At 41.2% G+C, this 15,423-nt stretch overlaps 1 protein-coding gene across 4 annotated transcripts in view; it reads right to left on the bottom strand.

Annotated features, from left to right (window-relative positions):
* The window catches only part of LOC124720434, a 103,952-nt gene that overhangs the window by 52,409 nt on the left and 36,120 nt on the right, over nucleotides 1-15,423 (bottom strand). For 2 of the 4 annotated variants that reach the window (XM_047245787.1, XM_047245786.1), the window contains exon 5: nucleotides 10,411-10,503. In XM_047245787.1, the coding sequence (XP_047101743.1) occupies nucleotides 10,411-10,503 (93 nt within the window). Of the gene's footprint in view, nucleotides 1-10,025; nucleotides 10,504-15,423 lie in introns of those variants that run through there. The other 2 variants (XM_047245785.1, XM_047245788.1) reach the window with 1 other exon arrangement.

The raw sequence follows: 15,423 nt of genomic DNA, 5'->3' as shown, positions 1-15,423 counted from the left end.
CAAATCCTGCCCTGAAATGAGATCCATCCTTCATGAAATCCTCCCCACTCCACCAAGAGTGTCTTTCCGCCGTCCACCTAACCTTCGCAACCTCTTAGTTCATCCCTATGAAATCCCCAAACCACCTTCCCTACCCTCTGGCTCCTACCCCTGTAACCGCCCCCGGTGTAAAACCTGTCCCATGCACCCTCCCACCACCACCTATTCCAGTCCTGTAACCCGGAAGGTGTACACGATCAAAGGCAGAGCCACGTGTGAAAGCACCCACGTGATTTACCAACTGACCTGCCTACACTGTGAAGCGTTCTATGTGGGAATGACCAGCAACAAACTGTCCATTCGCATGAATGGACACAGGCAGACAGTGTTTGTGGGTAATGAGGATCGCCCTGTGGCTAAACATGCCTTGGTGCACGGCCAGCACATCTTGGCACAGTGTTACACCGTCCGGGTTATCTGGATACTTCCCACTAACACCAACCTGTCAGAACTCCGGAGATGGGAACTTGCCCTTCAGCATATCCTTTCTTCTCGCTATCCGCCAGGCCTCAATCTCCGCTAATTTCTAATTTCAATTTGCCGCCGCTCATACCTCACCTGTCTTTCAACTTCATCTTTGCCTCTGTACATCCGCCCCGACTGACATCTCTGCCCAAACTCTTTGCCTTTACAAATGTCTGCTTGTGTCTGTGTATGTGTGGATGGATATGTGTGTGTGTGCGAGTGTATACCTGTCCTTTTTTCCCCCTAAGGTAAGTCTTTCCGCTCCCGGGATTGGAATGACTCCTTACCCTCTCCCTTAAAACCCATATCCTTTTGTCTTTCCTTCTCCTTCCCTCTTTCCTGACGAGGCAACCATTGGTTGCGAAAGCTAGAATTTTGTGTGTATGTTTGTGTTTGTTTGTGTGTCTATCGACCTGCCAGCGCTTTTGTTTGGTAAGTTTCATCATCTTTCTTTTTAGATATATTTTTCCCACGTGGAATGTTTCCCTCTATTATATATATATATATATATATATATATTCCAGAACTATATGCAAATCAATTACAATTGGTTCAATGCAGGGAAAATGCCAAGAAAATATCACAAGACTTCAGAAGAAAGGAAAGAGAGCAACTTAGCAAATGTCTAGACTTAAAATAAAGGAAAAGAGAGAGGAAGAAAGAGCTGTGAATAGTATGTATGAAGAAAGTAAATGCACAACCACTCATGTCACCATAGTATAATCATCAGAATCCTATTTAGGTTCATACTAATCACCATAAACTTTAGGAAAAGCAGTGAAAAGATAGCTACATCCAGACAGTCCAACTCAGAAATATGCAGTAACAAACAAATTAATTGTTCCAGTGGAACAATTTCCATAATGTTTAAGCACACATTAACAACTCAAACTGGATAACAAGGTTTCAGAAAAAGAGAAGGAAAGTTTAATTTTTTTACAACAGGGATAACAACCTGTCAAGCACCTGACAGATGGGATACTAAATTATTTAAAGATCCGAAGACAAAGATGCACAGGGTTTTGTAAAAACATTACATGGTACTTTCAGCTCAGGGAGCTTATGAGCAATTCTAGGCAGACACAGAAATGGGGCAAATAAAAAATACTTTCATTCATTACACATTTTATTGCTTCTGAATACACCTCAATGTATGTATGAAGGTATCATGCTAACTCTGATTATCTGGTGAATGCAATGAAAAATGACACTGAAAAGAGCATTTTTTATGAGGTAAGGAGTTACTGGAACATGTAGTCTATTGTTAATTCATGTGTACTACGAACTCATGTATAAAGTGTAAAAGCTATAGCTCCTAAACATCATCCACATTGCATAATAAAGTTGACTGACAAAGAAATAAAATGGCATAATGGATTGATGTTGACAGGCAACAAAATATGCAGAAGTTAATGGTACCATCACTGATGTAGTGCCAGAAATTGATAAGCAAATTTTACATTAAATATTTCAGTTTCATTAAAAACTCACAATCTGCTGAATTGAGGATATGTGCAAAATAGATTTCTCAAATCTGGAGATCTGCAGACTGACTCTGTAGATAGTGTGTCTATGATTAACGAAGAAAAAAGTCTAAGTGCTCATTCATAAGATGAATAAGTACAGGCTTCACAGGTTGCACCTGGATGTTGCAGAAACATCATCACTAATGACGTCTAACACATGAAAGAGTCTCTGTTGCTGTGTTGTCATATACATAATACCTGCTGTAAATAAGATCTCCCATAATTGAAAATTCATTGAGATGGCTGTACTTCTCTATTTGAAAACAAGTACACATTATCCAGTTTGTGTTCAAGAGTATTAAAAGTGGAAAAGGACTGTTATTCTTTGCTGCATGACATGGTAAAGTTGTCATGGATGCTATTGGTGGTACAATGAGGAACGAAGTGTGGAACCAGATGAAACACAGAAAATGATATGCTGACTGAGCTACAGATTTTTTATAAGTGTGTACAAACTTAAATTGAAGCAAAAACCTTGTTTAATGGTACTGGAAGATAGTTTCTGGACAACAGAGAGAGTGTAACTCACATTCAGCTCAAACACTTTTGCTCATATTCAAAACTATTATTATTTTTAGCCGTAAGCTATCATAATATTGTTGTCACTCTAACCATGAAGCTTGAAAAAACCAATCATCATCTTGTAACTATGGATGCAACCCATCAAAGATGTGCTTGGTGTTCAGAGTTGGAAAATGATTTTTGCAGGGATCAAATGCTGGAGATGAAGACACAATTGCAACAGATGCTGTCAAGGATGTGCATGTTGATCTGATAAATCCTGGATTGTTTGTCACTGTAGAAACTTTAATTGAGGGAGGTATAAACCCATTCCAAAGGCTACAATTTATTCACACAATACAAAAGTGACAGTACTTTTCGTTAGAACTGAACAAATTTGAACATTAATAAATTAACCAATGACTATTTAAAAAGCAACAGATATTATTTATGTCTTTAAAATTGGGACCTACAACTGTGTTGCAAGATGAATCTTTTAAGAAGAAAATGTAATATAATGAAAAACTGAAAGACTTACGTATTTAAATCATATGATTTATGTATAGTTTTAGTTTTTTAGAGTATTAAAAATTGCATTATGAATTACGCTATTTGTGCAAGCCGTGTGTCCCAAATGCAATTAGTTTTTCACTTTTATCCTCAAGATTTAAAGTTTTAGATTCAATTACTGCATGCCTAATTTAACACATTCTTTATGTTTTTGGATTTTAAAAGAAGGGTGCAATTCAAATAATTTCTGATTTAAACATAATTTTAAAAAATTCTTTCAGAAGCTGTATTTAATTCCACACAGCCAACTGTGTGAAGATATTATCAATCATTAGAAAAGGAATGTTACTATAAAAATTAATGAAACTCACTTTTCATACATGTTATTGCCCAAGAGGGAACTTGGAATCACTCTTTCCTCAGCTGAATTGTACTTTTGATTCAACTGACCTGTAATAAGTAAGTATATGGTTGTATTCCCTTTAAGAAATAATTGTATCTCTATCCACTGAAACTACCAGGCCTACTGATCATACAACAAAATCAAATTATTTCCAACATCAATTGGTGGATATTTAGTAGTTCAGTCATTTCTACAATGAAGTAAACAAATTTATTAACTAATTTACATGGTCTGCCAATCCTTCAGCGCATTTTCTTCATATGAAATTACTTTTAGAATATATGCTTATTTTTTTATGATATTTCAATGCACCCTTTGGGTTGTTCATTAAAATTATTTAAACCGATACCTCAGAACAAGAGTAATTAGATTTTATGTTGGTTAACTGTCACAACACAGCTGACCCAAACACTACTCCTAAAATATTATGAAAATCAATAGTGGACAGATTACATTAACCTCTCAACAGAGCCACATCATTTTATGACAAGAAATTAAGAATGTTCTGACATTTACTCAGCCATAACCTTACGTGCAGATCAGAATTATTTTGAGGAAATATTAAATTCTTTATAAATTCAAGAACTAAAGACAATATGATTCATCACTGAAGACTTAGCACACATCCACTGAGTTAACTGTGTTGTAAACGGTATGTACAATACCAATCCGTGTTTGCAACATCTGTATTCAAACACTGGGCTTAACAGACCAAGTTTTATTTTGAGCATTATATATACTTCCACAATGAGATTTTCACTCTGCAGCGGAGTGTGCGCTGATATGAAACTTCCTGGCAGATTAAAACTGTGTGCCCGACCGAGACTCGAACTCGGGACCTTTGCCTTTCGTGGGCAAGTGCTCTACCAACTGAGCTACCGAAGCACGACTCACGCCCGGTCCGCACAGCTTTACTTCTGCCAGTATCTCGTCTCCTACCTTCCAAACTTTACAGAAGCTCTCCTGCGAACCTTGCAGAACTAGCACTCCTGAAAGTAAGGATATTGCAGAGACATGGCTTAGCCACAGCCTGGGGGATGTTTCCAGAATGAGATTTTCACTCTGCAGCGGAGTGTGCGCTGATGTGAAACTTCTGGCAGATTAAAACTGTGTGCCCGACCGAGACTCGAACTCAGGACCTTTGCCTTTCGTGGGCAAGTGCTCTACCAACTGAGCTACCGAGGCACGACTCATGCCCGGTCCTCACAGCTTTACTTCTGCCAGTATCTCGTCTCCTACCTTCCAAACTTTACAGCTCTCCTGCGAACCTTGCAGAACTAGCACTCCTGAAAGTAGATATTGCAGAGACATGGCTTAGCCACAGCCTGGGGGATGTTTCCAGAATGAGGTTTTCACTCTGTAGCGGAGTGTGCGCTGATATGAAACTTCCTGGCAGATTAAAACTGTGTGCCCGACCGAGACTCGAACTCGGGACCTTTGCCTTTCGCGGGCAAGTGCTCTACCAACTGAGCTACCGAAGCATGACTGATGCCCGGTCCTCACAGCTTTACTTCTGCCAGTATCTCGTCTCCTACCTTCCAAACTTTACAGAAGCTCTCCTGCGAACCTTGCAGAATTAGCACTCCTGAAAGTAAGTTTTAATCTGCCAGGAAGTTTCATATCAGCGCACACTCCGCTGCAGAGTGAAAATCTCATTCTGGAAACATCCCCCAGGCTGTGGCTAAGCCATGTCTCTGCAATATCCTTACTTTCCGGAGTGCTAGTTTTGCAAGGTTCGCAGGAGAGCTTCTGTAAAGTTTGGAAGGTAGGAGACGAGATACTGGCAGAAGTAAAGCTGTGAGGACCGGGCGTGAGTCGTGCTTCGGTAGCTCAGTTGGTAGAGCACTTGCCCGCGAAAGGCAAAGGTCCCGAGTTCGAGTCTCGGTCGGGCACACAGTTTTAACCTGCCAGGAAGTTTCATTATATATACTGGTTAGACAGAGATGAAAGGAAACACGTTTACCAATAAAATGAAAAAAAGGTAAGGCATATGTACCCATTTCCAGCAATTATTTGGTTTTTATATGGTTCGTGGCATATTTCCCTAATTTTAATATACAACAGATACAAATAAGAGAGACTTAAATAATCAACAAAACGTTCTCCTTCACTATTTACAGCAGTCTCCCAATGCTGGGATGACTTTTTCATTCTGTAACTGTACAAGTCATTGTGTGATGGTGGAATGACAGCTGCGTAGTGCTGGAATGGGAACAAGAAAAGGGCTGGACGGGTGAGAGCAGTGACTAATGAAGGTTGAGGCCAGGACGGTTACAGGAATGTAGATGTATTGCAGGGAAAGTTCCCAGCTGTGCAATTCAGAAAAGCTGGTGTTGGTGGGAAGGATTCATATGGCACAGGCTGTGAAGCCGTCACTGAAGTGAAGAATGTTATGTTTGGCAGCTTGCTCACCAACAGGGTGGTCCACTTGTTTCTTGGCCATAGTTTGTCAGTGGCCATTCATGTGGACAGACAGCTTGTTGGTTGTCATGCCCACATAGAATACAGCAGTGATTGCAGCTTAGCTTGTAGGTTACATGACGGGTTTCACAAGTAGCCCTGTCTTTGATGGGATAGGTGATGTTTGTGACTGGACTAGAGTAGGTGGCGGTGGCGGAGGACATATGGAACACTTCTTGCATCTAGGTCTATTACAGGAATATGGGCCATGAGGTAAGGGGTTGGAAGCAGGAGTTGTGGAAGGATGGACAAGTATATTGTGTAGGTTCAGTGGAAGGCGGAATACCACTGTGGGAGGGGTGGGAAGGATAATGGGCAACAGTCTGTATATGTGCGCGTGTGTGTGTGTGTGTGTGTGTGTGTGTGTGTGTGTGTGTGTGTGTGTGTGTGTGTGTGTGTGTGTCAACATGCCAACGCTTTCGTTTGGTAAGTTACATCATCTTTGTTTTTAGATTTATAATTACAAAAACACACATCAGGCAATTCCAAACAAATCCAAATGACTTACAGATACAAGGAGATATCAATGACAGACACTGGATGAGGATCCATGAGTTAAGTTCTTGGGCATTCAGATCAATAATAAATTAGGAGGCACCAGCATGAGAATGAGTTAACCAAAAAGCTCATATCTCTCTGCCCTGCAATTAATGAATGTTCCTCCAGAATGTCAACTTGCAGAAATGCTTCCTAGCATGCTTTCTCTCAGTACTATCCTATAGGATAATCTTATAGAGCATGGCAGCAATGAACAAATTAGTATTTATCCTATACAAGCTTGTAGCAGGATTGTGATGTGAACACTTTGCATTAACCTCTCCACTGACCTAGGGAAACTGGCACCTACATGTCACTATGAAACTCCCTATTGGCTTTTACGTTAAATAACATAAATTGTTTTTTATTTCAAGTTGGCTTTCCCAGAAGATAATTCCAAAAACAAGTGAAAACTCCAAAAGATGTCATCATAATTGCCTGTAGGTGAGTAATGCTGAGGGGATCAACTTGTCAAGTTTACCAATTTGTGGACCCCATTTCAATTGAAACCCAAGCAGACACCTAGGAATTGTCCGCAGTATGTTTCATTTAGTGTGTAACCAGTAGTATCTACTTCTTCCAGGAGGAGGTCATTTCTGATTGCTTTTCCATTTTATAAAATGAGTCTTCAAGGGATGACTTGAACTGGTAACTGCAACGTTAATAAGGTAAAGTGCTGTGCAATATGATACAGGACGTTTGTTGGTAGCGATCATGATTTAATATTAAACTTAAGTAATGGGATGAACAGTTTAGTGAGATAATACTGAACTGAATCTGAAGAGAGGGGAATTCTGTAACAAACTGAAGAAAGTTGACAATATTACAAAACACATAGATGGACCAAAAACAGAAGAGATGGAAAATTATCAGAAATATAATTTTTCATATGGATGGTATACCACTGCATTGGAACCTGCACTAAAGAGCACTTCTTACCAGTAAGCTGCCTGAGGGATTGATCAGCTAAAGGGGCTGCAGAACTGACCTTGAAATTTGCTTCATCTCACAGTATGGTATCTTTTTTATTGGTGGGAGTTTGTGAAAGGCTCCTCCTATGTGTCTCCTCTTCCAACGACTTTGGATGAACTATGATGCTACATGGAAACAGCAGTGAGTTTACTAAACTGACATGCTTGCATATGCATGGATTAGGTCTAATATCTGGATGCTTAAATGTGTTGACAAGAACATTGATATTTGTGAGCAGTAAATGATGAATCTGGTCCTAAACACAGCTGTGAAAAGCACCTTAATGTTGTATGTGCACACACATAAAATGTAAGCAATGAGAAAATCATATGGTTCCTTTGTAAATAAAGGCTTTGCAGGCATGTATAGAAGTAAAAATCTGACCCCAATTCTGTATCTTTATTTATGTCAAAGTTATAGCCTTGTGATATCTGATGATTTGAAACATCCTGAGGAATTGCTTATACAGGTATAACTTCTTTCATTGAAATATGAAGATCTTAATTTGTCTCTACAGGTTCCATCTATTACTGAATGTTTCAGAATTTTTTTCATTAAATTAAATTTGCTTTCAACACTGTAATCTCTGCTTTGGCAAGAGATGGGGTGTGAATGGATGAGGGATGAGCCAGGCTGCAAATCTTAAAGGCAAAAGCTCCCACAGGGATTTACCTCTGTGAAGTATAGTGACAACTAGCTGTTTGTGACTAGTGCTAATCTACTCACACTGCTAATTATGGGAACTGCGAACAGATTATTTTGTATCTATGTATATGTACATTTACTACTATGAACAACATCACTGTTGATCCTACTACATTAGTTACCTACTTATTTTACCTTCTATCTCCACATACATGGATACACCACTACCCACCTAATGGCACTAATGGCGAAGGGTACCCCATAACCCTGCTGGTCATTTCCGTTCCCAATCCACTCGCAAATACGAGGGAAAGAGACTGTATATGTGCCTCTCTATCAGTCCTGACTTCTCAAATTTTATCTTCATAGTCCTTATGAGCTATGTATGTTGGAAACAAGAAAATCGTTCAGCAGTCAGCTTTAAATGGCAGTTCTCTAAATGTTCTCAATAGTGTTTCTAGAAGGAACATCACCTTCCCTCTGGGAATTCTCATTTGAGTTCCTGAAAGATGTCCGTTATACTTGTGTGTTGTTTGAATCTACCAGTAACAGATGTAGCAGCCTGGCACTGAATTGCTTCTCCAACAAAGTATTACTTTGCTATCTTGCTCTGGCTTCTCATGCAATTACCTAATAAAATTTCCAATTCCACAATTAATACAGAATCTCGCTGGCCATGTGCCAGTATCAAAATGATCAGCACTATTTCTCTGCATCATTATTAAGCACTCGCATTTTATGCTGTCGAGACCACAAAGGTTGCATGGCACTCTAGCTCAGAGAGCTAAGATGTTCACTGCACAACTTCATGTACTACTCAGGATAACTGTTATGGTCAAAAATCCTATTCATAGATTTCTCATGTGTCTTCCACTCTTTAATCTAAGTTACATATTTTCAAAATAACAAGTGGGGTACATGTCAGTGATTTCAGTGCCAACCACATGACATGGTATTCCAAACCACACAATCAGCAACACACTGTTCTGAATGCTTGCTATGGGAGCAGCACTCCATGCAGTGGACACTATCCCTGAACCTCTGGCCCTGGTGCCATGGAGACATATTGCTCGGCTTGTGATCTCTTGGGCTGCATACAAAGGCCAGTATGGCCTTTTGTATTTTCATGGTAAGTGCTCACCAACTACAATCCAGCCACTTTGACAACTACAGCTATGTCCTAGGGCACTGTTGTGGGCAAGCTCCTCATTTGCACATCCCTGACTACTATGTGTGGCGTTCTTATTTCTGTAAAACCCTTCTTGTGGAACGACACTACTACTGTTTCACTTACTGTCCTGTCTACTTGTGATGCCAATGCATGCCTTTCATTTGTTTAAAATGGCATAACATGAGTCCCTGTGACATTTAAGTCTTGCCTGTTAGCTGTGAATCAGCTACACTCCTTTACATACTCTCTGAGCTGTCCGTAGCATTATAGTTTGGATCCTCAACCTGTATGCTTGTATAATCACCACACATTCCAGTGTCTGAAGAAGCTAACATTTCAGTGCCTGAAAAATCCTTTATAACTTCAGGAAGTTTGTTTATGAACAATGAGATCGAGAGTGAGCCAGTACCTAACCTTCTGCAATTGTGTGTTGAACGTTCCCCAATCTTTGTCTAATTTCATTCCTGTGACATGTTTATCAATGTGAGCATCTTCTTCCCTTTGCAAGGTCATAAAGTGTATTTAAAAAATTAATCTTTCTTCTTTAGATCTGCCAGGACTTGAATGGTGAGGTCATAGATGGCTTCATCTATGTACAATCATTCACCAAAAGACATAAGACATACACAGAGTTTTTCTATGAATGAAAATTTTATAAGTAATACAACAGGTACCACAGAAGCTGCCACAATATCTACAGGTTGCAGCCTAAGTATCAGGGCTGATCTACAACACACAAATTTTATCTCTTTATCAAAACCCAATAAATTTTTAGGGAAAGTATAAGGCCAGTCAATGTTCTTTTGAATTTTATTTATCAGATGTTATTGAAAGGAGGAATATTTCTCAAATGACCTACACTATTGGAACTTACACTTCATCTAAATGTGAATTTCGGGACCATCACAGACAACAATTATACAATATAGTCGATATCAACAAGGGCAACAGAACAGCATTATACCAACCACTAGTCCCCTTCTATTTAAAACTGTCAGAACGTAAGAGGTGATATGAAAGTCAAGTGCAGGAGTAGAAGAATATTCTACAATTACGAACAGCAAAAAATTTCAGAAAACTGACAATCTGTGACAATTCCATTTCAATGCAACTTTTACTCTACACACTTACCAAAAGACTTATTTGACTACAAGCAATACATCAGAGATGTAAATACTTACAATATTCCCAGTTATATTCATTTCCAAATTAAATTCAGGATCCTCCTTGATAAAATCAGTGGACCAAGATATTCCCAATGGATTTTTAACAGACTGAAAGAAGAAAACAATCTGTGAATTATAACTGCTTGCTAACTTCTGTGTGTATGACACAGCTCTCAATATTCCTTTCTTATGATTATCATCCAACTTTGCAGAGATTCTTATCGATTGGGAAGAGTGAGTGTCAGAATGCATCCAAATCAGGGGAGAGAGACGGTGGGGTGAGGGGAGAGAGAGTGTGGGGTGAGGGGAGAGAGAGGGAGGGGGGAGAGAGGGTGGAGGGAGACAGAGAGTGGGGGGCAGGAAGGGAAGTGAGAGAGAGAGAGAGAGAGAGAGATGAGAGAGAGAGAGAGAGAGAGAGAGAGAGAGAGGGAGGGAGGGAGGGAGGGAGGGAGGGAGGGAGGGAGGGAGGGAGGGAGAGGGGGGTAGGGAGAGGGGGAAGAGGGAGGGAGAGGGGGGGTAGGGTGAGGGGAAGAGGGTGGAGGGAGAGGGAGAGAAAGATGGAGGAGGCAACAGAGTGTTCTGCCCACCCCTCAATGAGGCAATAAGGTTAAGTTGCCCTCCCTTAAACAGAGTGGTAAAAGCCCTCCTCAAGAATTAAACATAAAACTAAGTCAGCCACTGAGGCATCATCTCCTGACACCACAATGAATGAACCCCAGCCTCCATGAGTAATCTGTCTACAAGACTAGTTCAAAACGCTCCTGTTGCAAATCAAACCCCACAGTGGTGCATCAGATCCTGTATCCACAAGGCCGAGGATCATGCCAAACCACATACCAGACTCCCATCACCAAGACAGGGTTGTATCATGGCTTTGTAAAGCTGCAGAAGGGCAGTGCACTCTGCACCCCTGCTGGTGTTACTCAGGTGACGAAGTGTACTGAGGTGCAGCAAGCACTTACACTTACACTGCCAAAGATTGGGATTTCATGCCAACTAAGACTCAAAGACCAGTCCTAAAAAGCAGTAAGTTCCTGCCTCATTGAGAAGTCTGTCATCAAAATAAAGTTCTGTTTGTGGATGAACCATACAATGTTGACAGAAAACCATCACATGGGTCTTGGCAGCTGAAAACGAAAAGCCATGGGCGAGTGCCCATGACCACGTCTTTCGTATGCCACCTTGCAGTCTACATTCAGTGACACACACACTAGAGGAGCAATAGTAAGAGGCAGAAATAGTCAGCATACAAGGAGGGTGATACTCATGGCCTATGCTACTGATGACCTCACAGCTGGAGGTGACCACTGATGGCTTGTGGAAAGACAGGGACACTCAGTACAGAGCCCTGCAGGACTTCATTCTCTTGGATATGTGGAGTGTTGTGGGAAGCACCAACTAGAACCCAGTACATACACTGTGACAGGAAATTCTAGATAAAAATTGGGAGTGGCTCCCACAGACCCCACTTGTGTAAGGCAGCAAAGACATGGTGTCACCTCCTGGTGTCACACAGCTTTTGCAGGTCAAAGAAGACAGCTACAATGCACTGACATTGGGCAAAAGCTGATTGGCTGGCAGACTGCAGGCAAACCATATTATCAGTAATGGAACAGCCTTGGCAAAAATCACACTGGGATGCAGCCAGAAGACCAAGACTCAAAGAGCCACACAACTGTCAGCTCTCTGCGCATTCAAGCAATTTACAGAAAACATTGGTGAAACTTACTGGGCGATAACTGCCCATCTCTAGAGGTGCCTACTCACTTTCAGCACAATGATGCTTTCTAATTGTTGCAATGAGAACTGGTCCTCGCTCCAGATCCAGTTACAGATGGCAAGGATATGATGCTTGTGAATGTGACCTGGCCCTGGTGCTCTATCAGGGCAGAGGGTTAGGACACTGATGAATCCATAGAACTTACAACTACTTAAACCTAACTAACCTAAGGACATCACACACATCCATGCCTGAGGCAGGATAGAAACCTGCGACGGTAGCAGTTTCTCGGTTCCAGACTGTAGCACCTCGAACCGACGGCCACCCTGAGCTGCAGGTCCTTACGATGGCCAGTGATCATAGTTAAAAGCTACAAAGAGTTATGTTCATTGAAACTGCCCAAAATTAGGAAAGTTGGGGGGGGGGGGGGGGGGAGCTGGGAAACCAATGCAAACAATATGTCATGAGATGCTTTATCATCAGAAGGGATGTAAACACTGCAGACAGTACTATGCTGAAATGCACTTTACCCAAACAGCCACAGCCTCCAAAGGTGTATCAAGAGGCAAAAGTTTGCTAAACTGTGTATCCACAACATCTGCGCAAACTCCATTCCGAGTTCCATTGTGTGGAGCAAACTGGGGCCTCAGGGGTTGCTGGAATCTTTGCCTTGGCCACAGGAGTTGAACAGGTGGGATCTGCCAGTGTGGGGGTCCACTGGAAGGTCCTCCTCCTTGAACTACTCTTCTTGTCTTTTCTCTCCTTAGAGGATTTTGATGATGCCAAGGGCTTCTCTGAATCAGTTTCAGATAAAAATGATTATCGTAAAGCAGTGTGACCAACAGCCTGTGGCGCCTTCAGCCAGTTGCTGGTGTCCAGTTGTAGATCTGTGCAACCCAGGGAAGGAAATGTCCCCAAGGATCCCTTCCTGGCAAGAGAAGCCAGAAAAAGCTTAGTCATCTCAGGCTGGGAGGTGGAGCCAAACGTCCCTGGTGGATGGGAAGAGAAGGGGAGCAGTCAAACCATCAGGGGGTGGGGGATGGCCTGAGGGCCCACTACAGAAAGAGTAACAGACACAAATACCATCAACAAAAGGGAAATGTCTTTGTAGCTGTAGCATATGACATAGTGTACATGCTTTCCTTTTGGCCTCTTTGTCAGTAGGTTTGTCCAGAGTCTTGTATTCTTGTACCTTCTTCACTCCCTAGAAAACAGTGTAATCTGGCGAGCAGGGAGTGTGGTGCTTTCCACTGTGGACACAGATGGGGGCAGAGGCACACGAGGCATTTGCAAGAGATACTCATCCACAATCTCTACAGATAAGGATAGTGCTGCAATGCAATGACGTGCCCCAATTCCGGATACTTTAAGCACCAGAAGGGGGAGGGACCTACGGTTTCACATTGCATCCGTATACCATCACTTTGACCTTTTCAGCCAATGAATCACCCTAAAAGGCCCCTGGGGAGGGGGGGGGGGGTGCATGGACAGAGAATGGAGTGGAAGGGAATGCAGGTCGAGGGTGTTAGAACTGGAGTAAATGCACACCCAGGTGAAGCCAAGAAGTCCACTACTTTTCCTTAAATAAACATTTCTTCATTCTGCAAAACAATGCTATATCATTATTGTACAAAATAGAAAACATGTAACATATCATGACAACTTTCTGCTTCCCTCCAGTGCCACAGTCCCAGTAGTGATGTCGGTGAATTATGGATGCTATGTAAGTTCCAAATTTAATTATTTCACAATTGAATGTAATTCTGAATTTGTCCTAAATCTGTACAAATAAAAATAAATATAATTGTTTTGCTTGCACCACTAGCAATCCTTCAGAAGTCATAGAAAACAACTCACATATGCTATCTGGACACCCATGGTCGTTGTCCTAGGAACCCAAAACTAGAGAGAAATTTTCCGCCATAATGAACAGGCACAAGGAATGGCCTTTGATGTAAAAAGCAGTGACCACTTGTTTTATGTGCAACAGAGTAAAGACTCATGGCTGGTTTACTCTCCTTCACTTATCCTGGTCTAATGATGCAGTCACACTCTTGGTACAATTATAGCTGTCAGTGAATATCTATGCATGCCACCAAAGTTAAGTTTACAGCTATTTCGCTATTGTTACATCCATATTTGTTCTTCCATGATTTTTCTGAAATCTCCTACCTGATGGGTGGACTTTCTCTGCATCCACCATATCCAGTATCACAAATTTATACCCACAAAAGCAGTGGCATAAATTCATTTTTTGGGCCACTCAACTGAAAGATTCTCATGGCATTTGTTGTCAAAAAAAAAAAAAAAAAGCTAACCGAGTGGTACAATGTGTGCAGAACAAATACAGCACTTCTGCAGTAGCAATATTAGCAGGTTCATAAATATATTTGTGTCAGTAATTTCCTTTTACTGTGTCTTTCTGTGTGGAAACCAATATTGTAAGCTTTTCTCTATCTGTATTTGGCTCTTCCGTGTTTGTGGGAATGTGAGAGCCTTGCCCTCATTTACTAATTTTGTCGTTAATCTTAACCCTGCTGTAGCTGCCACTGTCATGTGACTTAGACAAGCATCTGTTGAACACCTAGCTCAGGGGGCAACTTCACCAGTGTGACTTAGAAGTGGCCAAAAGTACATTTGACATTCTGGCAGCGAATGTTCTCAAAACAACTGAGCCACATATATATGAGAAGCAGAGTCGCTGCCAGGTAGTCAGTTTGAAAGCTACAATCTTCGCGATAACTTGGAAGTGATAATAAGTGAACAACTGCATTACTGGCTATTAGCACGGACTTCAGTCAGTATTGTGCTCAGTGATATTAGAAATCTGGGAGAGTCGCCAAGAGTGTATTAGTGCTAAGGGTACCAGCGATACATTTTTCAGTGCGAATAAAGTATTTATTCGAGAATAATTGGCATCTAATTTACCTACATTGTAACAATATAATAAAATGGATTGATATGTAATAAAGAAAAGAAAGTAGAAACATCTGATGATTCTGGTCAGCATTCATCTGCAAAAACACCACTAGATGTAAAGGCACAGCCCAGCACTTTGTCAAAACTTCCACAACGAAGTTCATTGACCGATTCCTTCAATCACACAGATATTGGCAATTAATAGGATGTATTACCATCAGGATATTATTGATGATATAAAACACAAGCTTCTCACAGCTCCAAGGAAACCTGGAAAAGGTTGTCTTTCCTACTTCTGAGCACAACAAGGAAGGGCGGGTTGAACATAGGCAAGTGCATGATAATCATTTTAAACAGTATCCGTGGCTGGTGTTCTCCCAAGTTAAAAA

The sequence above is a fragment of the Schistocerca piceifrons genome, chromosome 11 (genome assembly GCF_021461385.2).
Source record: "Schistocerca piceifrons isolate TAMUIC-IGC-003096 chromosome 11, iqSchPice1.1, whole genome shotgun sequence".
Lineage (NCBI taxonomy): Eukaryota > Metazoa > Arthropoda > Insecta > Orthoptera > Acrididae > Schistocerca > Schistocerca piceifrons.
This window is presented reverse-complemented; position numbering and strand designations above follow the sequence as displayed.